Raw genomic sequence first — 27,270 nt, forward strand, 5'->3', positions numbered from 1 at the left:
GCAGAGCTGCCACTAGAGGTCCAAGGCTTGCAGTCCAGGAGGAGCCCTTGAGGCTTTAGAGGCTGCGAGATCCGAGCGCGCTTCCGCCCAACGGTTGCCCCGGGCTCAGGGAACCGGAGCTGCTTCTCTCCGGCGCTCGCGGCCTGAGCAACCCTCCGCTCGGAATCCCGGCCGGCCTCTCCGGGAAGCCTTGAAACTCAGCTCCCGCGTGGGCCAGGAAGGCCGTTGGAGTTGGGCAGCGCCGGCTGGGGCCTCCCTCAGAGCCGAGCTGCTCGCAGCCCTCGAGGTCCAGCCAAGCCTGGAGGAGAGACCGGGTCCGCGCGGGTGCGGCCGTTGGTGCCTGGCCACCCCACGAGCCCCATCCTCCAGCTCGGGGTGTGATGGCCCAATCGGGCGCTGTGGGGGTCCATTTGGAAACCATTCTCTGCTTTGAGGACAGGCGCGGAGCTTCCCTGGGAGGAGGAGGCCTTGCAGAAAGAGGGGCAGACACCAGGCCTCTGGCCAGCCGCCGCTTGGGCCCAGGCCTCCCTGTGTCCACATCTAGAAACCTCATGTAGTACACAAACACATGGAAATTAAACAAACATGTTTGGCCAGCGGCGGTGACTCACACTTGTAATATAAGCACTTTGGAAGGCCGAGGTGGGTGGATCACAAGGTCAGGTGTTCGAGACCAGACTGACCAACATGGTGAAACCCTGCCTCTACTAAAAATACAAAAATTAGCCGGGCGTGGTGCCGAGCTCCTGTAATCCCAGGAACTCGGGTAGCTGAGGCAGAATGGCGGGGATTGAACCTGAGAGGCGGGGATTGCGGTGAGCAGTGAGCCCTCCACTGTACTCCAGGCTGGGCTACAGAGCCAGACTCTGTCTCAAAAATAAATAAATAAATAAATAAATAAATAAATAATTAAGTAAAATGCTCTCGAATGACTAGTAAGTGAAGGAAGAAATTAAGAAAAAAATAAACTTATTAAAAGAAATGAAAATGGAAATACAACATGGAAAATGGAAATACAAGGCAGCACTAAGAGGAAAGTTTATAGAAATAAACACCTACATCAAAAAAGTAGAACGACTTCAAATAAACAATTTGTCTTTGCACCACAAGGAACTACAAAAATAAGAACAAAGCAACCCCAGGTTTGATGGAAGGAAAGAAACATCAGAATAGAAGTAAATAAAATTGCGAGTAAAAATGCAGAAGATTAAGGAAACATAATGTTGGGTTTTTTGAAAAGATAAACCAAATGGACAAACATTTAGCTAGACTAAGAAAAAAGAAAACCTAAATCAATAAAATCAGAAATGAAAAAGAAGACATAACAACTGAAACCACAAAAATACAAAAAGAGCAGGGGTGTCCAATCTTGTGGCTTTCCTGGGCCACTTTGGAAGAAGAATTGTCTTGGGCCACATATAAAATAACACTAACACTAAGGATAGATGATGAGCTAAAAAAAAAAAAAAAGAAAGAAAAAAAAGAAACATTTTGTTTGAAAAAGGTTTACAAATGTGGGCCGCATTCAAAGCTTTGTCCTGTGGGTTGGGCAAGCTTGCATTGAGCCTATGATGAATCATAATATGCCATCAAATTGAAAACCCTCGAAGAAATGGATACGTTCTTGACACACACCACCTACAAGATTGAACCATGAAGAAAGAGAAAACATAAACAAACCAATAACGAGTAATGAGATCAAAGCCAAAATAAATATCTGTCTTCAAAGACAAGGCTGGAGCCTGATAGCTTCATTGAATTCTACCAAACATTTAAAGAATTAATGCTAATTCTACTGAAACTATTGAGGAAAAAATTGAAGAGGAGGGAATATTTCAAACTCATTTTATGAGGCCAGGATTACTCTGATACCAAAAGCATACAAGAACGCAATGAAAGAAAACTCCAGGCCAATATCCGAGATCAACATAAATTCCAAAAATTCACAACAAAATACCAGCAAACCAAACTCAACAACACGTTAAAAAGATCACTCACCTTTTTAATGAAAAGGAAGTTATCTTCGCATTTCTAAAAAGGATTCTGCTTACCAGTGAATATGTTGCTTTGTCTGTGCAGGATGGAGTTCTCAGCAAAGGAATGAAAGACAGCCCTTGGAACATAATACACCCCATGAGTAGCTGATCAACTGGAATTCATCCCAGGGATGCAAGGATGCTTTAATATTTGCAAATCAATAAACACGATTCATTACATTAACAGAACCAGAAACAAAAACCACGCAATCATTTCAATAGGTGCTGAAAAGGCATTTGTTGAAATTGAACATCTCATCTCTATGATAAAAATCCCTCCACAAACTAGGTATAGAAGAAACATAACTAAAACAATAAAGGCTACATATGATAAACACACGGCTAACATCACACTGAACAGGGAATATTTAAAAGTCTTTTCTCTCAGAACTGGAACAAGACAAGATGCCATATTTTATCACTTTTATTCAACATAATGCAGGCTGGAGCCTGACTCAGTGTGGGCGACTCTGGAATGGGCTTGGTGCTCATAAACCCAGCAGCATTGTGGGCTGCGGACCCACCAGTGCATACATAGTGCACCCCAGTTGAGCCAGCTGTTCTTGGTCCACCAGGCCTCAGACCATGCCCAGCCCAGCTTTTGGGGGCACAGGGACACTGGAACAGAATTTTAAAAATAATTTACTGAATTTTGGAGGGGGGGAGTTTCTTGAATTCGTTCTATAATCTGTTTAGATATAAAGGCACAAATGACTCTTTTTCCAGTAGTACATAGAGTGCTGAGACTCAGAATATCACCACTAGATGGATCTAATCAAATACTTGTAAGATCTGGATGACCATGTATTTGAGACCTTAGAAGACTTTGTTAAACTCGCAAGTATAAGGTGATTGGCTGATTGTTACCAATAATGCTGAACAAACTGGGGAAAAAAAAGATAAACTCAGGGCTGCAAACTTTCAGCTCATGAGCCACATAAATCTCCTAAAAGTTTTTGTTTCTTTTTAATGAAATGTTAATCTCCTGTAGCTGCAGGGCTGAAATTTCTGAAAAGTAAACCCCAGAGTCTCATCCTGTGGGTGGGTAAATTACAACACATAACAAATCCCAAACTCAAAGAATATCTGTCATTTAAGTGTGTTGATTGAGAATAAATGGGATGCGGAAAATCAGAAGGGAAACATCTCAGAATTTCCTGATGAAGCTAAAGATACTGAACTCCTAAATTCCGCTGAGAATTATTTGCCAATTACATTCAACTACATTTGGGGAAGTTAATCCAGCTTTGACTAATGAAAAGGTAATGGTCTTTTCTAAGGTATTTGTCCTCAAGACCCTGTGATTTCACTCAACATTTAACCCCAACACCCCTCTGTGATCCAGATCAGTAAATAGCCTTGAGTTCTAGCATGTCTTGAAAGGTGAAGTGGAATACATCATTGCAACTATTTGAGAAGCAATGTGACGGTATGTATGGAAAGACTTAGAAATTTTTAAAAGTCTCTGACCTAATATCATTTGAGTAGTCTATGAATTTTTTAAAATTCCAAACATAGAAGAATATCTCTGTATAAAGAAGCTTGTAAAAACATTATTTACAGCAAGAGAAAATGAAAGCAGATGCATACAAAAGAGGCTGGGTTACATCTTCCTATCTGAAATGGGATGTGGCTTGTAAAAGTGTATAAACTTAATGCAGAGTTTATAAGATGGAAAACTACTTGTGTAATAATACATTCAAAAAACAACTTCCAAGATAACCCATAACATATGAATGAAACTTTGTAAACTGACAGCATATATAAAAATATATAGAGAGAAAATAACAAAATGAAAATCAGCACCACTGCACAAGACAGCTCCAGCGACCACCATTTGCACTACAGTCTATAAAGGTTCAACAATATTTTTAAAGAAAGGTCTAGGTGGTGTTTCTATCTGTCTATGCATTTTACAGTCTTCTGTGATCAAATAGGGTTTCACTTTTTTAATATAGAAACATATATTTTGACATTTAAAATAAAACATTTGAAGCAAAATAACAATGAAATGGGGCCAGACATGGTGGCATGCACATGCTACTCAGGAGGCTGAGGCAGGAACATCGTTAGAGCCCAGAAGTTCAAGGATGTAGTACACTATGATCACAGCTGTGAATAGTCACTGCGCTCCAGCCTGGGCAACTAAACTTTATAAACTTTTTAACTTTTCTACTCTTTTGTAATAGCACTTAGCTGAAAACATCAACATATTATACAGCTCAACAAAAATATATTTCTTTATATTCTCATTCTAGAAACTCATTTCTATTTTTTTATCTTTTAATCTTTTTCGGTAAAACTAAAGACATACATTAGCCTAGGCTGACAGGAGGTCAAGATCAACGTCAACCATCTTCAGCCTTCATATCTTGTCCCACTGGAAGATTTTCTGGGGTAATATCATGCATGGAGCTGCCATCTCCTATGATAACAATGCCTGCTTCTGGAATACCTCCTAAAGTATCTGGCTGAGGCCATTTTAAGTTAACTTTTCTGATATATAGAAGGACCACACTCCAAAATAACAATGAAAACTGTAGTAAGTACATAAACATAGCATAGCCATCTATTACCATTATCAAGTATTATGTACTGTAAATAACCGTATGTGCTAGACTTCTATAGGATTGGCAGTACAGCACCATCATCACAAACACATGATTAATGCATTGTACTATGAAGTTATGATGGCCGCAGTGTCACTAGGTGATAGGAATTTTTCAGTCCATTAAACTCTCATGGGATGACAGTCATATATGCAATCCATTATTGGCTTAAACATCATTATACAGGGCATGACTGTATAACACAGTGGTGGGTGTGTGCATGTGTGTGTTTGGTGTGTGTAAGGTTGTTAAAACTGAACTTGAGGTTTCAACTAGGCACCAAGATAAAATATATTAACTTTTCCTGTGAGGTGTTAAATTATTCTATGCAGAATTTGAAATGCAAATGACTATTGGAGATTTAGAGGTCTTCTGGTTCAAACTGTCACAGACTAGCTCATTTTAAACTCATCCTCCCACTGTAAACAAGTACAAAAGTCAGATAAAACATACAATGCAGTTGTGCATCCACAAAACAGCAGCCAGCACAGGACTATCACCCTTCAGAGAATGGAAGTTCCTAAAAGGGAGATTCACATCCTCATCATCTTTCTTTCTAAAAGCATTTGCCAAAATACAATGAAGGGAAATGGAACCCAAGCAGAGAAAAACAATCTCACTGGCAAAGGAAACAGAGATCAGAGTTCAGTCTTGGAATACTGGCTGCAATTTAGGGGTAGAGTGCTGAGGGAGGGAGTTTCAGAGAAGAAATACCCAAAATCTGCAGTCCTAAGCTGCATATGCTGCAGGTGACACTCTAAGAAGCCCGCCAGAGCACAGCTGCCTGGAGATCGCATGCTAAGTAGAAATGTCAGAAGCTCCATAGTGTGAGGATATGTTGAAAGTTTAGCGCTGCAAAACCTGTGTTGAGACATCAGGATGGGGAAGACCTATAAGTAAGGACCCTTACCTTGGAGTAAGGACCACACTGAAATAGACCCACCCTAGAAAAGGCTAAAATCAAGATTAAGCAGAATCAAAGTGGGTCTGATTTTTACTACAGGTGATTCTTCAATAATTACCTAACTGTCACACTATTAGCAGTCTTTGGAGGAAGATAACAAATGAAGCTCCTCTAAAATACATCTAGAATATGTGCCATGCCGAGCAGCAGAGTGAATGCAACAACTAGAGATGAAACCATAAACAGAAGCAGACTCAGAGATGATCTGGATGTTGAAGCCAGCAAGCAAGGACATTCTTCAAAATATTTATGATCAGTATGTTAAGGAGAAAAGAGGAATTTCAAAATCCCTAGAAAGATTAATTATAAGAACAGAGAAAAACACAAATGAGCACTATGAGAAGGGACATTATAAAACTGTAGATTTTATTAAAACAAAAAGAAGAGAATGTTAGACAGCTTCATGGCAACACCTTTTACAATTTAGGTATAATGACATGAGTTCTTGAAAAAGATGGTTGAACAAAGCCAACAGAAAACTAAATACAAAATATAAATAGTCCTACATCCATTAAGAAGTTGAATTCTAAATAAATTCCTTCCCACCAGAAAAACTCCTTGACCAGATTTCTTTGCCTGTCAATTCTTTCAAAAACTTAAAATAGGCATGTCAGTCTTATACAATCTTCCCTTGGTACTTTTTGAGATGGGTTCTAGGACCTCTGTGGATGAATCAAAATCCATGGATGCTCAGGTCTGATATATAAAGTAACCTAGTATTTGCCTATTATCTATGCACATCCTTCCATATACTTTAAATCATCTCTAGATTACTTATAATTTCTAATGCAATGTAAATGATTTGTAAATAGTTGTTATACTGTATTGCTCAGGAAATAACGAAAAGAAAAATGTCTGTACATCATGTACAGATGAGGTCGTAACCATTGTAGATAGTCCTAACTGCATGGTATATATCAGCAGCAATATAACATTTTCAATCCTCAGGTAGTTGAATTCACAAATGTGGAACCCACAGAAATGAAAGGCAGACTGTGTGATATGGTTTGGCTGTTTCCCCACCCAAATCTCATATTGAATTGTAGTTATCATAATTCCCACTCCTCTGAATTGCAGACAAGAGAAGGATGTCCAGTATCATGACTTTTATTTAACATCGTACTGTGTGTCCAAGAGCAAAAAAAAAAAAAAAAATTACATTAGATAAGAAATATAACTGTCTTCTTCAAGGAAAACATTATTGTATATAAAAAAATCTAGGACATTTTATGAACAGACTATGAAAAATAAGTGAATTTGGCAAGGCCAATATAAAACAAAAAGTAACATTTCTGTATATGAGTAATTAACAGTGAGAAGAACTGACATTCTTTCAACAGTACTATGTATAATACCACTAAAAAACAGAAGTTCTTAGAAATAAATATAAAGGTCATATAAAATCTCATCACATTACTTATCACATTGCTCATTTGTAACAAGCAATGTTACAAAACATTGCTGAGACAAATTAAGTTGAGTATTGTTTCAAATATGTGAGGAAGACAATATTGCTAAGATACCATTTATCCACAAAATGATCTCTGAAACCAATGCAATTGTAATAAAAATCTCAACAGGTGTTTTTTTTTTTTTTTTTTGTGGGAATCAACATGCTCCTAAAATGTATACAAAAATGTGAGGAGCCTAAAATAGCCAGAACAATATTGGAAGTGAACATAATTGGAGGATTTAAACTATCAGATTTGAATAGTTTAATCAAATCTTGAAAGCCACATTGATTAAAAGAGTGAAGTACATGTTCAGGGATAGACAAACAGAAAAAAAATATATTAACAAAGAGTCCACTCTCTTTTCTTCTATGAGTTTTTTATTTTAGCCCTTACTTGTAGGTCTCTAATCCATTTTACATTAATTTCTGCATATACCATGAAGTAGTGTTTTAATTTCTTTCCTTTTTTTTTTCTTTGGTAGTGACAGTGTCTGTGTCACCCAGGCTAGTGTGCAGTAGTGCAGTCAGAGCTCATTGTAACATTGAACTACTGGGTCCAAGCAATTCTACCTCTCAAAATGCTGAGACTGCAGGTGGAGTCACCACTTCCAGCTCTCAGTTTCATTCTCTAGAATGTGGACATCCAATTGTCGTAGCTCCATTAGATGAAGGGTGTATGCTTTCCCACATTGAATTGTCTTAACACCTTTACTGAGGCTCTTTGCATATAATGTCTTTATGTGTCTCTGGCTGTTGTCTAGTGCACTTTCATTTCAATCTGAATTACATTAGAATTTCTTACAGGAAAGATCTAGTAGCATTGGAATCTCTCAGTTGTTAATTACGTGGAAAATCTCAATTTTTCCATTTATTTTAACTGGTTAATGTGATAAAATGCACATAACAAACTTTACCACCTTAACCATTTGTAATGGTACTGTTCAGTAGTGCTAAGAACATTCACACGGTTTTGCAAACCAATCACCAGAAATGTTTTCATCTTGCAAACTGTATATTTTCATTTTGAAGAATAAGTTTTCTGGATATATAATTTTTGGTTGACAGCTTTATTTTTGCAGCATTTTAAACATATCATACCACTCTGACATTCCTTGGTGTTTTCTGGAATGAAATTGGCTGTTAATCTCAATGAGGATCCCCTGTACATAATGTGTTATTTGTTACCTGCTGCTGTCCAAGTTCTCTCTGCTTCTATTTCAACAGTTTGGTTATAATGTATCTTGGTTTGGCTCTCTTTACCTTTATTCTGCTTGGACTTCATTGAAGTTCTTGAATGTGAATGTGAGATTCACAGATTTTATCAAGTTTGGCAAGGTTTCACCTGTTATGTTATTCCATATTTTTACTGTCTCTTTCCATCTCTCCTCTACTTTGGGGATTCCCATTATGCATCTGTCAGTCCACTTGATGCTGGACAGAGGTTTCATAGCCTCTGATCATTTGCCTTTGTATTTTTCCTTCCTGCTCTTTAGATTCCATTATCATAATTTGTCTATCTTCATTTGCTGGTTCCTCTGCCTGCTAAATTCTGCATATCTTGGTCAGCATGATGGTGTCTGAAAAGTCCCTTAGGCTTTGTTCACTATTATTTTTTCTTCTTCCTTTTTTTTTCTTTGTATTCTGCACAGTCTGCAATTTAAGATGACTTGTCTTCAAGTTTGCTGATTCTTTCTTCTACCTGTTCAAGTCTGCTATTGAACACCTCTAATGAATTTTTTATTTCAATAATTATACTTTTCCCTCTAGAATTGCTGTTCCTTATTATATTTTTAATGACAGTCTTTATTTGATGATATATTTTTCTTCTGGTTCCTTTTTATTTTGAGACGGAGTTTTGCTCTTGTTACCCAGGCTGGAGTGCAATGGCGCGATCTTGGCTCACTGCAACCTCCGTCTCCTGTGTTCAGGCAATTCTCTTGCCTCAGCCTCCCGAGTAGCTGGGATTACAGGCACACGCCACCATGCCCAGCTAATTTTTTTTGGATTTTTAGTAGAGACAGGGTTTCACCATGTTGACCAGGATGGTCTCGATCTCTTGGCCTCCCAAAGTGCTGGGATTACAGGCTTGAGCCACCGCTCTCGGCCATTCCTTTTTTTTTCTCTTTTTACCATGGTCTTTTTATTTTTATTTATTTGAGCATATTTAAGACTGTTGGTTTAATCTTTGTCTAGTAAGTCCAATGACTTGGCTTCCTTAAGGACAGCTTCTGCTGTTGCATTTTTTTCTGTGAATGGACCATTTTCTTAAACGTTTAAATACCTTCAAGATTTTTTGTTGAAAGCAAAACCCTTTGAATGCAACAATTTGGTAACTTTGGATATCATATTATTCCCACTCCCCAGAGTTTCTTGTGGATGGAGTTGTTTCTTAGTGACTTTTCTAAACTATTTTTTAAGCTTGTTCTTTGCCATGTACGGTCACTGAACTGTATTCTATTAGCTTCATGGTCAGCTAGTGATTTGACAGAGGTTTCCTTAAACAACTTCAGCCAAAAAATAAATAAATAATGTCCCCCACCCCCCACCCAGACTTTGCAGATAGACACTCCTTCAACACATAACCAGTCAGTTTAGACATCCACCTTAACTTCATTGACTGCTTATATAGAGGCTAAAGATCATCCAGAGGTAAAAGCCTAAGGCCATCTCAGTTATTTTTAAAACATGTGTTTAGCCCTGGCCATGCATGTGGCATTCTGGTTTTCTCAGCATACGTAGGATATTTTGAAAGTTATATTGCCCTATGAATCTCCACCTCCAGCCTCTACCTTTCTAGGCTTTTCAGTCTGTCTGCTGTTTACCCATCTGTTATTCCTTGCCCCAGGCATCTATGACTAGTATTTGCTTTTAAATGCTTTTGACAAACATTGGTATGGAGACCACTCCAATCTTAATAAAGTTCCAAGAGGAGTGAAGCAAAGACCAGCCTCTGAGCTGATCTTTTTGGGGGCTGTCATACCTGTCAAAGGATACAAACACAATTCTTTGAGAAGAAACTCCATTTTTCCTCTTCTGGCATCAGGAAACTACACCAGGAATGTGGTCACTGACCCCGTGGCTACCTCATAGCTGAGGGGTTGGGGGTGGGAGAGAGTAGGGGGCTAAGGTATAGTGTCACCATGCTCTCTTACCAAAATTTAGAGCTTCTTTTTCATTAAGCACTACTTTGGCTGTTGTAAAAAGTTTTTTCATAGACTCCAGAGTACAGAATAACTTAATTCTGATAGTTTTTTCCAGGTTAATAGTTGCTTTAGTAGGGGAGTGCATTTTGGGAGTTCTCTACCATTTTTTGATAAAGGCATTATAATTGTCTCTTAATAAGATTTTTAAATTAGGAAGAAATCTTATGTATCTACTCATGTCCTTACCGTTTCTGGTGCTCTTCATTTCATATTTGCAGTTGGTATCATTTTGTTTTTGCCTGAAGGACTGAAACATTTATTACAGCTCATGTCTGCTGGGTATAAATTTTTTCACCTCCTATAAGTCTAAAATTCCTTTATTTTTTGATAGATGTTTTTAGGTTGTGTTAAATAGCTTGATTTAATCATTACACATGGTATACATATATCAGTATATCACACAGTACCTCATGAATGTATTATTTGCCAATTAAAATTATACATATTACATGTATGTTTTAAAGGGTCTTTTTTCTCGAAATAGAATCTAGTTTGACAGCATTTTCCTTTCAGAATTTTAGAGATGTTGCTCATCTGTCTCCTCCTTTGCACTGTTTCCAATGAAATAACTGCTGTCATCTTTATTACTATTCTTACGGTTTTTTTCATTTTCCCCATTTTTAATTTTCTCTCTTTGCTTGGTTTTGAACAAATATATGTTATATTCACCCACAATTATGCACTAAACTTGGGAAACAATCTGTAGGGAGAGTTTGTTGATGACTGTTATAAATTTTCAGAAACAGTTGTTTATTCCTTATTATTAGGTCACAGCCTAATTTCCTTAGAATATTATTGTATTAAAGAATGTCAGAAATAATTTTATTTGTCATCTGAACCTGGTGCCTAGATAGGTGGTAAAGCATTATTTTGGAGGATTTTTTAGGCTATTTTTTTGGATAAGATTAACATACAAATTGCTGTACTTTGAGCAAAGTAGATTGCCCTCTATAAGGTGGATGGACTTCATTCAATTCATTGAAAGTGTAAACTGAATAAAACACTGACCTTTCCCAAGCCAGATGGAATTCTGTCCTGGGATTTGAACTGCAGTATCAGTCTTCTGACCCATAAAGAGCTGGTTGGTTTGTGTACAGCATTTGCAAGATGAATGGACAACATCCTGTTCAGAAGTCCTCCCCTTTGATCAAAGAAGATACAAACAGAACAACTCTTGTGGGCTGAATTGCATAGTGTTTTCCCAGCAGTGATGGAAGGATAAAAGCTCCTATGTTTTAGTTTTTACTGGCTTATGGGCAGTGACTGATGGCCTAGCCATATGATTAATCAAGAGAGCAATGGAAAATTGACCCATGAAAAGAATGCCCATATGGGACACAGTCCTATGGAAGTCATTATGGTACTTTGAGAGGAGCATGAATGTAATGCCACCTTGATGCCTAATCTAGAGTAGATGTTATTCTTACACGAATCTCATGTCGAGATGGGACCCTAGCATTGTAGATGGAAAGTGATTGGATTATGGGGTGGTTTCTCATGACTGGTTCAGCATCATCCCCTCGGTGCTGTTCAGAGCTCATCAGAATAACTCCTTTCCAGGTCTGAAAGGTGATTGAAATCAACAAGCATTTATATGTAAGTGCTTGCCAGGTGCACCTGTAATTCCAGCTATGAAATTGGCTGAGGCAGGTTATCTTGAGTAGAGGCATTTGAGTTTAGCCTGAGAAATATTTGAGTCTGGCCTGGGAAACATATTAAGACCACATCTGAGAAAAAAAATTTATGTTTGTTTGTGAAGATCACCTGGGTCCATGAAATAAGTAGACACTGGGGCTGTAGCAATGCAGAGATGGACTGAATCAAGACGTATTCCTCTTGCATTCCCAACCTCACATACACAAAATACTCATAAAATATATTCTATTTAATAAGACTGGGTGCAGTGGCTCATGCTTGTAATCCCAGAACTTTCAGAGGCTGAGACAGGTGGATCGTTTGATGTCGGGAATTTGAAACCAGCCTGGCCAACATGGTGAAACCCTGTCTCAACTAAAAATACAGCAATTAGCCAGCATAGTGGTGCCTGCCTGTAGTCTAGCTACTCGGGAGACTGAAGCAGGAGAATGCCTTGAACCTGAGAGGCAGAGGTTGCAGTGAACTCAGATGGTGCTACTACACTCCATCCTGGGAGACAGAGTGAGACTGTGTTTCAAAGGAAGAAAAAAAAAGAAGTGTTCTCCTTAACAAGAAAAGAGACAGAGATAAGCAGAGACAAAAAAAAAAAAAAAGCCTGAATGGGAGATATTGCCAGCCTGTGGACCACTGAGCCACAATACACCAGGAAACACACTGGCCCACAATGTCGAACAATGGTCAGAGAAATATCTGCCTCAGAGGAAGAGTTCCATAGAGAATTAAAATAGTCCATTGAAACATTGACTGTATAAAGCAGGAATGGGGAGACATAAGCATGAAGGGCGGGCTTACACACTTTCATGACTGGGCTCACACTTGACATGAGAGTATCTCTCTTTCCCTGGTGGAGTGGGGGAAGGTGCTGGTGTGATCTACATGCAATCCTTCCCAAGGTGGGAGGACACTGGAATGATGACTGTACATTACCTCATCTTGCTTTTCTCATACCTGATGGTCCCAGGACTAGGGATGCAAATGGCATCCAGAAACAGGAATTATTCCTAACCAGGGAACTGTAAATATATTTTATGTCTGTGATGCAAGAATTCCTGAGGGCCTGGAGAAGTAGGTTGTACCTTCCCTGCATCTGGATAAGTTGGAGTTAGCACTGAATGCAGCTGTATTGCCTGGGGTCAGATAGCCAACCAGTTCTCTACCTGCATAACCCTAACGTCTGTTAACTGGAATGGGCTGATGGGAGACACTTACTAAAACAGTATTGCTCCCCGCAGTCTAGGCCAGCAGAGCAGGAGAATCTCATGTTCCTTCCATAGCTGGAAATGTTTGGTATAAATGAAGAGAAGGAGAAATAGCTGAGGGTAAACGAATGAATAAATGGGTTATGTAATGAGGAAAATCCAATGTAAAATGAACTAATCTAAAGAGGCATGAGCAAGAGATGATATTGTCTCTTAGCTCAATTTTACCAGATGCCTGAAAGGGTGCATCTACATGTTGCTGAGACTACTCCTGTTTTGGGACTACACCGGGATAATTGTTAATGACCAAACAGGATTCTGGTAATGTGCCAGGTTCTTTTTACTCTTACGATTCCTCTGATATAGGAGATGAGTGATTGACCAGGTACAGTGGCTCATGCTTGCAATTTCATCACTTTGAAAGGCCATGGTAGGAGCATTGTTTAAGACTGGGGGTTTGAGACCAGCCTGGGCAAAATAGTGAGACCCCATTACTACAAAATATTAAAAATTAGTTGGGCACAGTGGTGTGCACCTGTGATGCTATCTACTCAGGAGGCTGAGCCAGAAGGATCACTTGAGCCCAGGAATTCAAGGTTACACTGAGCTATGATTGTGCCACTGCATTCCACTCTGGGCAACAGAGAAAAACCTTGTCTCTAAAATAAATATATAAATATTATAAAAGAGATAATGTGGTCAAAGACTAGGGTGTGATCTATGGTCCAATCAAAATATTTGGTTTTGTCCCTGTTTCCTGACAAGCAGGTTCTAAAATATTTGCAGTCTCCTCAGCAAAGCATGAAGCTGTGATTAGAGGATTGGAACTTTCAGCCCCATCACTTACCTCTGCAAAGAAAGCAGGGCTGGAGGTTGAGTTCAGTCACCAATGGCTAATGATTTAATTAATCTTGCCTACACGTGAAACTTCCATAGAAACCTCTAGAGATTGGGTTTTGGAGAGCTTTCCAATTGGTGAGCACACCCGTGTGTCCACGTGCTGGGGGGATGGTGCACCCCATCTCCATGGGAACAGAGGCTCCTGTGCTCAGAGCCCTTCCAGACCTCACCCTGTGCATACTTCATCTGTCTGTTTATTTGTATCCTTTATAATTGCTATGGTTTGAATGTTTGTCCAAAAATGCATGTGTTGGATAATTCATCACCAATGCAACATCTTTAAGAGGTGGGACCTTTGAGAGGTGATTGGACAATCAGAGCTGTGCCCCCATGAATGGATTAAGTTTGATCATAAAAGGATCTGAGGCTGTGAGTTTGTCCTCTTTTTCCCTGTACCTCTCACCCTCTCTTGCCCTTTTGCTTTGTACCAGATACAATCCCTTGATCCTGGAATTCCCATTCTCAACAACCATAATCAAATAAATTTCTGTTTGTTATAAGTTATCCAGTCTCAGGTGTTCTGCTATAGTCACATAATTTAAGCCAGGGGTCCCTAAGCCCCGGGCTGTGGACTGTACAGGTTCCCAGCCTGGTGGGAACCAGATCGCACAGCAGGAGGTGATTGGTGGGCAAGAGAGCAGGAGCATGACCACAGGAGCTCCGCCTGCTGTCAGATGAGTGGCAGAATTTCATTCTCATGGAAGCATGAACCCTATTGTGAACTGTGCATGCAAGGGATCTAGGTTGCATGCTCCTTAGGAAACACTAATGCCTGATCATCTGAGGTGGAACAGTTTCATCCTGAGACCATTCCCCTCCTCCCCCTGCTGCCTCTGCTGGTACATGGAAAAATTATCTTTCATGAAACCGATCCCTGGTGCCAAAAACGTAGGGACCGCCGATTTAAGCTATAACAATAATAAACTGCAATACAGAGTGTGAAAGGAAAATAAAATTTCAGAATGCCAAACTCACTATACTAAAGGAAAAGGTTAAGTTTGGAAACTGAGTGATGGAAAAACTGCCTTTCTTTTGTTCCCAAACAACTAACTGCAAAGATAGAAGACCACATATCTCCCCAGGTGGCCTCCCTCACAAATTGCTCACAAGATAATTCCTTGTGGGCCCCAATGTCTTTACTCTGAAACAGAGTTTTGTTAAATTTCCCCCTGACATTGGAAATTAACAGCTTATCTTCACAGGTTCAGGACAAACACAAGACTAGGAATCATCCCTCCACCCACCCAGAGACAAACACATATTTGATTTTTCTACCCAATGTTTACTTTATTTTACTTAAAATGCAGATTTACTAAACATGAGATGAAGCATAGTTGACTCTTCCTTTTTCCTCTCCTGCCTGCTTTTCCCCTCTAAATATTGCAGCCCTCAAAACCCTCTTAGGAAAAGCATGGGTCACAGATGTTACAATGATTTGTGTGTCTCTTTCCAAGGTGCATCTTCAGCATGGGAAAATAAACTTCTAAACTGACTGAGAACTGTCTCGGATGTTCTATGATTTGCATGACAATAGCAACTTCCTCAGTTCTTTGAGTTAGTTTAAGAATTATCAAGGCTTGGGAGGTGAGAAACCCTTGACTTTGCAGCCATGTTAGGCAGACATGCAGGTAACCTGGGACCCGATGCTTGTGACTTGCATCTGAAATGAGGACAGTCTTGTGGGGCTGGGCCCTTAAACCTGTGGAGTCTGAGGTGAACTCCAGGTAGTTAGGGTCGGAATTGAGTCAAATTCTAGGACTTCCAGCTGCTGTTGGAGAATCAGAAAGTTACTTGGGTGGAGGAAAAACCCCATCACCATCCCACAGAGAGAAGCTTACAGTAAGAGTAAGCAAGTAAACCTCTACCTTCTTCAGTCCCAAAGGAAAAGATAAACAAAATGTAAGCATATATTTCATGTCCCTAAGTCTGCAAAAGACAGGTTGCTACCAGCTGTTCATTGTCCAGACATGGAGTGGCCCTACCTCTAACCTGGAAGTTAGGATTTTCTTTTAGTCCTCTGAAAGGGTCACATAAAAACAAATAAATGTGCCAGGGCATGGTGGCTCATATGTGTAATCCCAAAACATTGGGAGGCTGAGGTGGGCTGATCATCTAAGGGTGGGAGTTCAAGACCAATCTGACCAAAATGGAGAAATCCTGTCTCTACGAAAATTACAATATTAGCCAGGCATGGTGGCGCTTGCCTGTAAGCCTAGTGACTTGGGAGGCTGAGGCAGAATTGCTTGAACCCAGAAGGGAGAGGCTGTGGTGAGCTGAGATCCTGCCATTGCATGCTAGCCTGGGCAACAAGAGTGAAATTTCATCTCAAAAACTAACAAACAAAACCTAACAAATGGTAGAGATTCTCTCCCCAGAAATATTTCCACACACAAGGACATATAAATGTCAATATAAGACATCAGTGTGCACCCAGATCCTCTGAGATCTTACAAACCTGGGTTTTAAAATCCTAGTAAGAGACAACGCTGAGGGAAGATATGTGAATAATCATTTCGCCATCACACAGTGCCACTCCAATAATCTAGAGTATGAACTGGGATAGACAAACACTTGAGGTAATAACTTACTTTCAAGGGAATGGGTAGAAAGATGTTATTTATTTATCACTGGTTCATTCAGACACTTCGAGTGCCTCCCAGGTACTAGATAAATTTCTTGTCTTGCATCACTGCTCCAATAATTAAAATTTGTCATTCTTTCCCACCCCTCACACTCAGCACTTGAGCCCTCTTATTGCATAAGAATTCCACATCGTCAATGAAAGGAGTCAAATTCTGTAAAATATATGAAGAGATTTATTCTGAGCCAAATATGAGTGACCACAGCCCATGATACAACCCTGAACATGTGTTCAGGTGGTTGGGGTGCAGGTTTGTTTTATACATTTTAGGAAGATATGAGACATCAATCAAATACATTTAAGGTGTATATTCATTCAGTTCAGAAAGGCAGAACAATTTGAAGCAAGTGGGAGTGGGGAGTAGGGCTTCTAGGATATAATTAGATTTTTAAATGTTCTGGTTGGCAAATGATTCATTTATTATCAATAGAAAGTAATGTCTTTATGCGTTATAATAAGAGGTTGTGGAGTCCAAAATTTTATCATGCAGATGAAGCCTCCAGGCAGCAAGCTTCAGAGAGAACAGATTGGAAATGTTTCTGATCAGACTTAAGGTCTGTGCTGATGGTAAATGCTGGTCAGCTTTTCCTGAATTCCAAAAGGGAAGAGGGCATAATGAGGCATGTTCAACACCTGCTTCCCATGGTGGCCTGAGCTGGTCTTCCAGGTAAACTTTTAAGTGCCCTGGCTGAGGAGGGTGTCCATTAAGATGGTTGGGAGGGGTGGCTTTGAAGTTCAGTTTTGGTTTACAACATGTAAAGTGTTGAGAGGAGACAGAAACAACCTCCCTCCCTAGAAGAGGCAACACTCCAGTCACCCCTGCAATTGATCATGGACATGAGTCTTAGGCTCCACCAGTCAGATGGGCACCTGTTGAAGCTGTGTCATTTTCTTGGGTCAATAACAGGGATTTTGCCATCTTACACCAAGAACATTAAGGACACTGACACACAAGGAGTGGGCTTAGAAGCAGGGGTTTAATAGGCAAAAGAAAGACAAAGGGAAACAGCTCTCTGGTGTAAGAGAGAGGGACGCCTGAAAGGGAATTCCGGCCTGGAATGGGAGGGCCCTAGATTTTATAGGCAGGATTGAGGAGATGGTGTCTGATTTATGTAGGGCCCACAAGTTGGTTGGACCAGGTGTGACATTTACATAGTGCATGGGAAAATCTGTTCCCCCACCCTAATCCTATTATGCTAATGGGCTTTCCACTAGAGGGGTGCCATGTTGCCTTTTCCTTACTGTACATGTGGCTGGTGAAGAGAAGGGAAGATGGAGCCACCATTGTGAACATGCCTAATCCCAAGTGTCCTTTTCCTATTGGCACGGCTGCCGCATTCACCTGTGAGAACTTCCAGCTGGCTTGTCTATGTCTGAAGCTTGATTTTACAGGCTGCTCTTTGTTAGAAAAGAAAATGATTTGGGGCTGCTTTTCATTAAAAGGAAAAGCTTACTGATTCTTCCATACCCTCTCTATCTGCCTAAATAATTTCAACTTAATTCCTATATCATTGGCAGACTCTGAGCCAGAATGAGGTGACACAGAGAAGCTGGGACTGTGCATGCATTTTAGAGAGAATGGCTGAGTGGCAGTGGTGATGTACAGTTTCCAGGTGCAGCAGTGACATCTGTCCTAGCCTCAGGGTCCAGTGTCCAGCACCAGGGTGTCAGAGGTGTGAGCAGTGGCGTCTGTGCTCAGCAGCAGGGGCAGTTGTTCCTAGGAGGGACCTGATCCAGGGTGGGCTGTGGATTCTGCTCCTGGATGCATAGTTTCCAGCCTTGTTCTGTGACCTTCCCCACAATAAAATTAACCCCAATAACAGATATATGACCTTATGTGTAAATTACAGAAATTTGGTTTCCATAGTTTGCTCCAAGAAGTGAGTGAGAAATCACTGTGTGGAGCAGTGTCAGAGAGCAGCATTCAGAGGTGTTCTTTGTGTGAGAGCCACATCCTGAATTGTCTACCTGGCCTCTACCCCATGGTAAACAGATCAACAGGGAATATCACACCTCATAATTGATGATATACAACCTCCTTTTTATTTCTGAGGGAAAAAAACCGCTTTTAACCAAGGTTTGAGAACCCACCTGACCCACCCACCCTGGGCACCCTCTGACCACTGATGTCAGTGGTTCCCAATCTGTCTGAGCAACAGGATTGCTGGTGGGGGATTAGAAAATACTCAGGCCACTCCCCAGAACCTCTCTCACAGTATTATGCTCAAGACCGAGGAATGGTTTATATAACAAGCCCTACAGGCTAGGCTGATGCACAGACATGTGGGATCCTGGTGTTCTTTCTATTCCAAGTGTCATCTGGAGACCAGCAGCAGGAGCTCCGGCCTTGTCATAATCTAGAGTCTCTTGCTTGACTCCAGACTTCCTGGATCTCAGCACCACGTCCAGGTGATTCCTGTGCACAGGGGAAGTCCTTGTCTAAGTGTCCTCTAGATGTGGGGGCAGAACTGTGCAGTCTGCTCTGGGTGTGGGCTGATCAGACCTCTTAGAACTTGAGGTTCAAGTTTCAGTCCCTGCGCTCATTCTTTTCCATAATCACTCCCTTGGTGCCCTCATCCATGCTTGAGGTTTTAAGTATTGTTTATATGGTATGACCCCCTAAATCTACTTCTCCAGTCCAGTCCTTTCCCCTAAACTCTGGAGTTGTCTGTCCAACTGCCACCGCAGCTCCCTCACCTGCATTCCTAGTAGACATCTCCTCCACTGAGGCCTGGGAGGCCCCCTCCTCAGTATGCTCCTGCCAGAGTCCCCCCATCTTCGCTGATAGCAGCTCCGCCCTTCTACTTACTCATTTACAACTGTGGGTGTCCTTGATTCTTCTTTCTCACACCGCAGATACAATCCATTGGCAAATGCTGTGAGTCCATCTTCAAATGCATCCAGAATGCCCTCACATCCCACTATGTCCCCTGCTCACACCCCAGTCAAGGTAATGACATCTACAGCCTGGAATACTGCACTCACTTCTTACTGTTTTGCCTTCTGCTTCCCTTGTCCCTCACCTCTCAATTCCATCCTCAGCATAGTAGTCAGAGATCCTTTTAAAAGAGATGTCATATCATGTCCTTCTGCTCAAAACTGTCCTCTAACTCCCATCCCACTCAGAGCAAAGGTCAGGCTGACCTGCTGTGGCCGTACCTCTGACCTCATCTAGCTTCTTTCTGTCCAGCCCTCCTGGCCTCCTTGCTCTTCTGGGAACACAGACACCTTCCTGCCCTAGTGAGTTTGCCCTGTAGCTTCCCCTGCCTGGAAAGAACTTCCCCAGACATCCTCATGGACACTCACATGTCCCTGAACTCTTTCCTCAAAGGTCACCTTTGCAATGTGGTGCACACTGACCACCCAGCACAACAGCCACCTTCCCTGTCCCCAGTCTTCACACCCTGGATCACCTGCCTCACAGCACTTACCACCTTCTAGCACTTTCCTTCGTTACTCGGATTATAGTGTATCTATCATCCGCCTCTTCCCACTGGAACATATGCTCCAAAAGGCCAGAGCTTTTTCTGATTTTACTTCAGTGATGTTCCCCAGATGCAGACCCATTCAAATGCAGGTGAATGAATGATCACTGTAGAGCGCCTCCCTATTCTAGACAGGATGTTTAGACAGACTCAGGCCAAGTGCTGTTTTGTGGCAGCTACAGCACAAGGTCCCTTCACACTGACAGCCAGGCTGCCTGTGCTTTTCTCATCAGTGCTGTTTGTGTGTCCTCCGTCCCCGACCCTCTTCCCACACCAACACCCCTGCACACTGCACAGCACAACCAGGTTAACAAAAAAAATATGAATGTAAATTAGATTCTGCTTTAGATTCATGAGTTGGGATTGGAGCCAGCACGAAGATCACTAGAACCAGGGCAGGGAGAGAGGGTAGGAGAGCAGAGCAGAAGAGGAGCCCTAGAAGGAGGCCAGGAGCTGAATGTGTCTCAAAGTTTGTCTCAGAAAAACAGAGACTCCTGTGTGCAGGGGCTGTCCTGGGTGATGTGTAACTCTCTTTGGTCACAGATTTTGCTGGACAAGTATACACTGAAGGGACAAGGACAGTGGAGCAGTGAAGCTGACCCAGCTGAGGACTGACCACATAAAGCCCATGATGGACTCAGCAGCAACTGGGCACAGGCTCGTCCACACTCGGCTCCTCACAACCTTCTCCATCCCCACCTGCAACAGACTCAGCACAGCAAACATGAGGATTCTGGAAGTTTCTCAGGTCTTTATTTCCTCTCTCAAATTTCAGGAATTGACTTATTTAATTAACTCATCAACCTCTCATGGCAAATATTTGAGGAAGCACATTTATATTCAGATTGTTATTTTTAGTAAGGAAGCAAGAGGTTGTAGCTCAGTGCACCATGAAGTTGAGACAGAGATGGAGACAGCCAGCCCCACCTCTCTGGAACAGGAAAGATGACTGGGGAGGGAACACAGGTCAGCATGGGGACAGGGTTCACGGTGGACACAGGGTGGGCTGTCTCTCCACCTCCTCACATTATGCTAACAGGGATGCAGACACATTCAGATGCCTTTGCAGAAAGACAGGCCAGAGGCTCTTGAAGTCACAAACGGGAGGCGTGAAGAAATCCTGCATCTCAGTCCCACACAAGGCAGCCGTCTCAGGCTACAGAAAACAACAGTCATGAACAAATTCAGGTCACTCATGGTAAGTGATGACACTCTAAACAGCCCACCACACACTCAAAACATCCCAATCAAAGAATCCACATTACCCTGTCCTGTCCCCTCTGCCTCTAACCATGTCCTCTGCTCCTAACCCTGCCCACTTCAGACCCCCAGCGTCTCACCTTTGCAAGCCACAAGAGATAGATTAGGGCCCTGGACACTGTCGCTGCCTGGGTTAGGACAAAAGCAGGACCTGGTCAGATCCCGCAGGAGATGTGGGACAGGAGGAATGATGGGGTGGGTGAGCTCCTCCACACTCCTGCCCCCACCACTTACACGCAGCCTGAAAGTACCTCCTTCTTTTTCCACCTGTGGGAAGAAAACTTCCTGTGAGGGGACAGGGAGGAGGCAGGGCCATGAGATCTTAGCAGAAACTGCAAGTCTTGGACCCAAGAGAAGTTTCTAGAACTATGACTACGGACCCAAGGCAAGATCAGAAAACACAAGGAAAGCAGGTGTGGGTCCTGGACCATCTGCCCTCCTAAGGTCTGTCCTTAGCAGGGACCCTTCTCTGACTTGTGCATGCTGGAATCAGGACCCCAATGCCACAATCATCAAGGTGATACATCTGTCCTTCATTGTCACATGTGCTTCACAAAAGAATAAGTGCTGGCACACAGGGCCCCAGGCTGGGTCGGCCCATGTGTGGATGGTCCTTCCCAGTAATGAGGCAGGGGAACACTTCTACCTGGGGCTTGAAACCCCAAAAGGTACAAGAAAACCCAAACTTCACTCCTCACCCCTTCCCTACTTGAGCTCAACCTCCTCCACATTACAGCTCCGGCGACCACAGCTCCCAGGATGGCCAGGCAAGCAACGATGTCCACGGTGAGGATGGTGAGCTGGGAATATGGCTCTGGGAAAGGAGGGGAAGGTGAGGGCCCCTGACCCCAGGCCTCAGCCCTGACCCTGCTGAAGGCTCCAGAAGGGCTCATGCTTTCCCTGAGAAGAGACATGACACCCCCATGCCCCTCCTTACCCATCCCCCTCCTCACCCCATCTCAGGGTGAGGGGCTCCAGCAGCCCCTCGTGATGCACATGGCATGTGTATCTCTGCTCTTTTCAAGAAGGCACCACCACAGCTGCCCATTTTTTGGAAGGTTCCATTCCCTGATGGCCTGGTCTCCACAAGCTTGGTTTCCCTGGTGTGGTCCTCCCCATCCTGCTGCCAGGTCAGCGTGATCTCCGCAGGGTAGAAGCCCAGGGCCCATCACCTCAGGGTGACTTCATGGTCAGAGATGGGGTGGTGGGTCACGTGTGTCTTTGGGGGGTCTGACAGGAAGAGTTAGAAAATTCAGGTACTTTGCATCTCTCATGAGACACCCCAGTGGCACCTATGTGACCATCCTGAGAATGGCCAGGACACCTGGAGTGTCAGAACTCAGATCCCAGCCTGGACACGGACAGCTGGGATAATCTCCTATTCCGTGGAAAGTTCTAGTCTCTGAGGCAGGAACAGCGACTTCTGCTCCTGACCTGAATGGAGGCTGAGGGACTCAGAGAAGCCGGAATCAGACTTTCCAACACATTGAGTGTGAGTGAGGCAGAGAACAAGGCCTGAGAGAAAAAGTCAAGGCGCCCAAAGCTGCTGCAGGGGTTAAAGGGGACCCCTGATCAGTATTCCAGGGACTGCCTCCCCTCCATTTCCTCAGAGACATCAACCCTTAATTGTCCTAGAGAGCAGAGGGGGCCCTCAGAGGAAACTCAGGAAAACGGATGCCATTCTCCATTCAAGGAAGGGCGAATTTTAGCGCTGATCCCATTTCCCTCCCCTCCTGGAGGGAGGCCCGTCTGGGAGATCGACAGGAGATGGAGAAGGCTCCCCACTGCCCCTGGTAGCAGCGCGCTGCAGCGTCTCCTTCCCGTTCTCCAGGTGCCTGCGGAGCCACTCCACGCACTCGCCCTTCAGGTAGGCTCTCGATTGCTCCGCCACGTTGGCCGCCTCGAACTTGCCCTGGGTGCTCTGAGCCGCCGTGTCCGCGGCGGTCCAGGAGCGCAGGTCCTAGTTCATGGAGATGTAATCCTTGCCGTCATAGACGAACTGGAGATACCCGCGGAGGAAGCTCCCGTCCGGCCCCACGTCGAAGCCAATCATTCCCGGAAGGTTGTGAGACCCTGGCCCGGTCCCCGAGGTCAGCCCCGCCCACCGAGCCCCGCCCCGACCCGGACCAACCAGCAGGCATTTTGGCCTAAACTTAAGATGAAACCGGGTAAAGGTGCCTGGGGCTCTCCCCGGTGGAGCATCTGGGCGGGTCCCGCAGCCTCTGGGCAGATCTCGACCCGGCCACTCGGGAGGCGGGGTGGGGGGGTGGCCCGGGTTGTCTGGGCGGGATGGGAGGGGTCGTGACCTGCGCTCCGGGCCGGGGTCACTCACCTGCCTCGCTCTGGTTGTAGTAGCTGAGCAGGGTCTGCAGGCTCACTCGGAAAGTCTGTGCCTTGGCCATGGCTCTCCGCGTCTCCCGATCCCAATACTCCTACCCCTCCTGCTCCACCCACAGCGCCCGCGGCTCCATCCTCGGACTAGCGGCGTCGCTGTGGAACCCCACGAACTGCGTGTCGTCCACGTAGCCCACGACGATGAAGCGGGGGTCCCCGTGGCCCGTCCGGGACAAGGCAGTGCCGAATTACCTCAAAGAGTGAGAGCCTGCGGACAAGGAGAGGCTGAGACCCGCCCGACCCTCCTCCCGGCGCGGCTCCCGGGGTCCTGCGCCCCAGCAGGCGGGCCCCTCGCTCTTCCCCGCAGAAGTCGTTTCACTCTTGACACCGCACTTACCCGCCCCCGTCTCGGTCAGGGCCAGGGTCCCCCAAGAGCAGCCGGAGAAGGGTTCGAGGCGTCAGGACCCCAGCCTCGGTGTCTGGGGAGAATCTGAGTTCCGGTGGGTACGTGGGGACTTTAGAACCGGGACCTCGAAGGCGCTGATTGTCTTTTCTACATCCAATGGAAGTGGGAACTGGGGTCGCCTGGTGAGTATCCTGGAAGAAGGACCCAACAGAGGTTGGGATAAGTGGTGAAACACAGGAAAGTGGGGGAATCCGCGACGCTGCTCCCCAGTGCAGACGGGCCCTTGGAACCTGACACCCTGAGACCCATGCCCAGGACCTGGGACTTTGTCCTGATCCCTCAGGAACCTCTTTGTCATACTGACTGCCTGAGTCCTGACCAAGGATCTGTCTGTGGAAACCGGGGAGAGGCAGAGAAGCCAGGGCTGCGCCCAGCCCCTTCCCCATCACTTCTTGTCCTGGAATCCCCGTTCCTGAACTGGACTCCCAGCCTCCCACTCCTTACCTCTCCCCTCGAAGTCTTATACAAGGAAATTCACCACGGGGAACTTGATGTCAGAGAGTGAGCTCGCCCTGGGAATGGAGGTGTAGAGACAGGGGTTTTCTCTCTAAACCTGGTCAAGTTTTGTCTGAAGGCAGCAGATAGAGATTCTCATAGAGACCAGTTCCCTTTGTGTTTGTTAATACAGTAGGTAGCACAATATTGTAATCCCTGAATGGTTAGAATTCCAATCTGTAAAAGACCTGGGTCAAAACAGCATCGCAATTAAACTTTCAAAGCTAAGTTTTACTTTCCCAGACTAAGGATCTGTGACTCTGGGTTGTTACATTTAAAATCATCTTCATTCCCTAGCCCAAGATTCCCTATGTGAGCCCAGAACATCTCCTGAACAAAGAAGCAGGGGTCTGTTGGGGGAGGGGGACAAGGGAGGGGCAATGGGGAGGGGGCTGGAGGTCGAGGAGGGATAACATGGGGATCTGTGGAAGTACCCCAGAACCTAAAATTTAAAAAGGGAGGAGGAGGAGGAGGAGGAGGGGGAGGGGGAAGGGGAGGAGGAGGGAGGAGGGAGGAGGAGAGGGCGCGGTGGCTCAAGCCTATAATCCCAGCACTTTGGGAGGCCGAGGCAGGTGAATCACGAGGTCAAGAAATCGAGACCATCCTGGTCAACATGGTGAAACCCCGTTTCTACTAAAAATGCAAAAAATTAGCTGGGCATGGTGGCGCGTGCCTGTAATCCCAGCTACTCAGGAGCCTGAGGAGGGAGAACTGCCTGAACCCAGGAGGCGGAGGTTGCGGTGAGCCGAGATCGCGCCATTGCACTCCAGCCTGGGTAACAAGAGTGAAACTGCGTCTCAAAAAAGAAGAAGAAGAAGAAGAAGCAGGGTTTGTTTCTTATATTGCAACCACGAGCCTTTAGTCACCACCTCAAAGTTGGCAGTGCTTTATGCAGTCCCAATGCTCTTCACCAACACTCCAATGCTGCCTGTTTTTGTGAAAGACGCAGTGTGCATACTTTTTTTTTTTTTTTTTTTTTTTTTGAGACGGAGTTTCGCTCTTGTTACCCAGGCTGTAGTGCAATGGCGCGATCTCGGCTCACCGCAACCTCCGCCTCCTGGGTTCAGGCAATTCTCCCGCCTCAGCCTCCTGAGTAGCTAGGATTACAGGTATGCGCCACCGTGCCCAGCTAATTTTTTGTATTTTTAGTAGAGACGGAGTTTCACCATGTTGACCAAGATGGTCTCGATCTCTTGACCTCGTGATCCACCCGCTTCGGCCTCCCAAAGTGCTGGGATTACAGGAGTGAGCCACCGCGCCCGGCCGCAGTGTGCATACTTTATTTGGACACTTGGTATTTTTGTAACCCTTTTCCTTTTAATCTTAAGGAGGCCATTAGTTCTTAGGCAGTCCTCCTAGGCTCTTCCACTGCTTTAGAATTCTTCCTCTCTCCTTTTCCTCACCTCCTGGTTCTCCAGCCCTTCTCTCTGCCCACCATCTCTCACATCCTCCTCTTCCCTTAGTCCCCACCACCTGGCCACTCCTGAATTGTGGCACTAACACTGTCCCTCACTTCCTGCCCTTGTCTGTTCTCCCCACAGTGCTCAGCCCTCCTGCTAATGTGACTCAGGTCGTTTCAATTCTTCACTTAAAATGGTTGGATTCTGGTCTACCACTTTGCTATTTGTTTTCAATTTGTCTCATATCTCACAGTTTCTGTTCCTCCTTTGCTACTTTCTTATGTGTCAAAGAAACATTTTTTAGTTTATGGTTTTAATTCTCCTAGTGGCTTTTAGCTATATTTCTTTACACTAATTTTTTATTGTTCTGAGAATTGAAAATTCCTTGATTTTCACAGTGAAGTTGAGGTAATGTTAAACTACATCCAGCAAAATAAAGGACACTTGAAATGGTTTAGTTTCATTTAGCCTATCATCATGCTATTATTGTTGTGTTTATTCCATCAATCTACATTATATACTCAATGATACAGTGTAATAGTTTCTGTTTTAGAAAAGCAGCCATATGCCTTCAGGAAATGAAGAAAATGAGTGTGTATGTGATATGTGTGTGTGCATCATTTCTGTTGTTAATTGTTCCTTTCTGTGTATCTGGGTAACCATCTAGTATCATTTCCCTTAAGCCTGAAGAATTTCCTTTAAAATTACATGTAGTACAGGATGCCTGGGAAATGAATTTTATGGTTTTGATTATCTAAAAATGTCTTTATTGCCTTCTTCCCCCTGCCCCTTTTTTTTTTTTTTTTTTTTTTTTTTGCTTATCAGGGCATTTACGTATAAAAAATTTACCAGTTTTATCTGTGCTTTTTGGCGAATATTGGTAATTATTTGTAGCCATGTAACTACCACACTGGTCAGCAGAGAAACACCACATGCGAAGAACCCTGTGCTAGGCTCCTCCACTGCTTTAAAGTCCTTTCCCCTGCTCCTTTTCCTCACCTCCTGCTTTCCCAGTCCTTCTCTCTGTCCCCTCCTCCCTCACACCCTCCTCTTTCCTTAGTTCACACAGCCCAGTCACTCCAGAATTGTGGCACTATAGAGAACACTTTCTTTTCCCTAGAAACTTCCTTTCTGTCCCTTTCTATCTAATCCCTGGCTCCTACCTTCAC

General features: G+C 43.8%; 1 protein-coding gene and 1 pseudogene across 11 annotated transcripts; one reads left to right on the plus strand and one right to left on the minus strand.

Annotated features, from left to right (window-relative positions):
• Positions 1-259: 259 nt before the first annotated feature.
• LOC144582318 (uncharacterized) lies at positions 260-24,002 on the plus strand. 10 transcript variants are annotated; one of them, XM_078370633.1, is made up of 9 exons: positions 260-19,070; positions 19,518-19,611; positions 20,690-20,894; positions 21,186-21,344; positions 22,143-22,192; positions 22,432-22,536; positions 23,238-23,273; positions 23,401-23,574; positions 23,863-24,002. In XM_078370633.1, exons 3-8 carry the CDS (start codon positions 20,775-20,777, stop codon positions 23,555-23,557), a joined length of 627 nt encoding a protein of 208 aa, XP_078226759.1. In that variant the 5' UTR covers positions 260-19,070; positions 19,518-19,611; positions 20,690-20,774; the 3' UTR covers positions 23,558-23,574; positions 23,863-24,002. The 10 variants fall into 10 exon arrangements, with proteins under 10 accessions (XP_078226759.1, XP_078226760.1, XP_078226757.1 ...); XM_078370634.1 differs by having other exon boundaries at positions 260-20,238; XM_078370631.1 differs by having other exon boundaries at positions 260-19,611.
• Positions 21,166-24,592, minus strand: LOC100406950 (uncharacterized; annotated as a pseudogene). The gene is made up of 5 exons (XR_008480954.2): positions 22,360-24,592; positions 22,105-22,220; positions 21,641-21,673; positions 21,487-21,534; positions 21,166-21,302 (listed from the first exon to the last, which is right to left on the minus strand). The product of XR_008480954.2 is annotated as an uncharacterized LOC100406950 (transcript).
• Between the last annotated feature and the right edge of the window lie 2,678 nt (positions 24,593-27,270).

Source organism: Callithrix jacchus, chromosome 4 (assembly GCF_049354715.1).
Source record: "Callithrix jacchus isolate 240 chromosome 4, calJac240_pri, whole genome shotgun sequence".
Taxonomy (NCBI): domain Eukaryota; kingdom Metazoa; phylum Chordata; class Mammalia; order Primates; family Cebidae; genus Callithrix; species Callithrix jacchus.

Coding starts and splice junctions, on each gene's coding strand:
- LOC144582318 (XM_078370629.1), top strand. CDS start 20,775: ATGATGGACTCAGCAGCAACTGGGCACAGGCTCGTCCACACTCGGCTC. Junction 22,193..22,431: donor GGCAAGCAACGATGTCCACG/GTGAGGATGGTG, acceptor GCTCTTTTCAAG/AAGGCACCACCACAGCTGCC. Junction 23,274..23,400: donor TCCACGCACTCGCCCTTCAG/GTAGGCTCTCGA, acceptor TTGCCGTCATAG/ACGAACTGGAGATACCCGCG.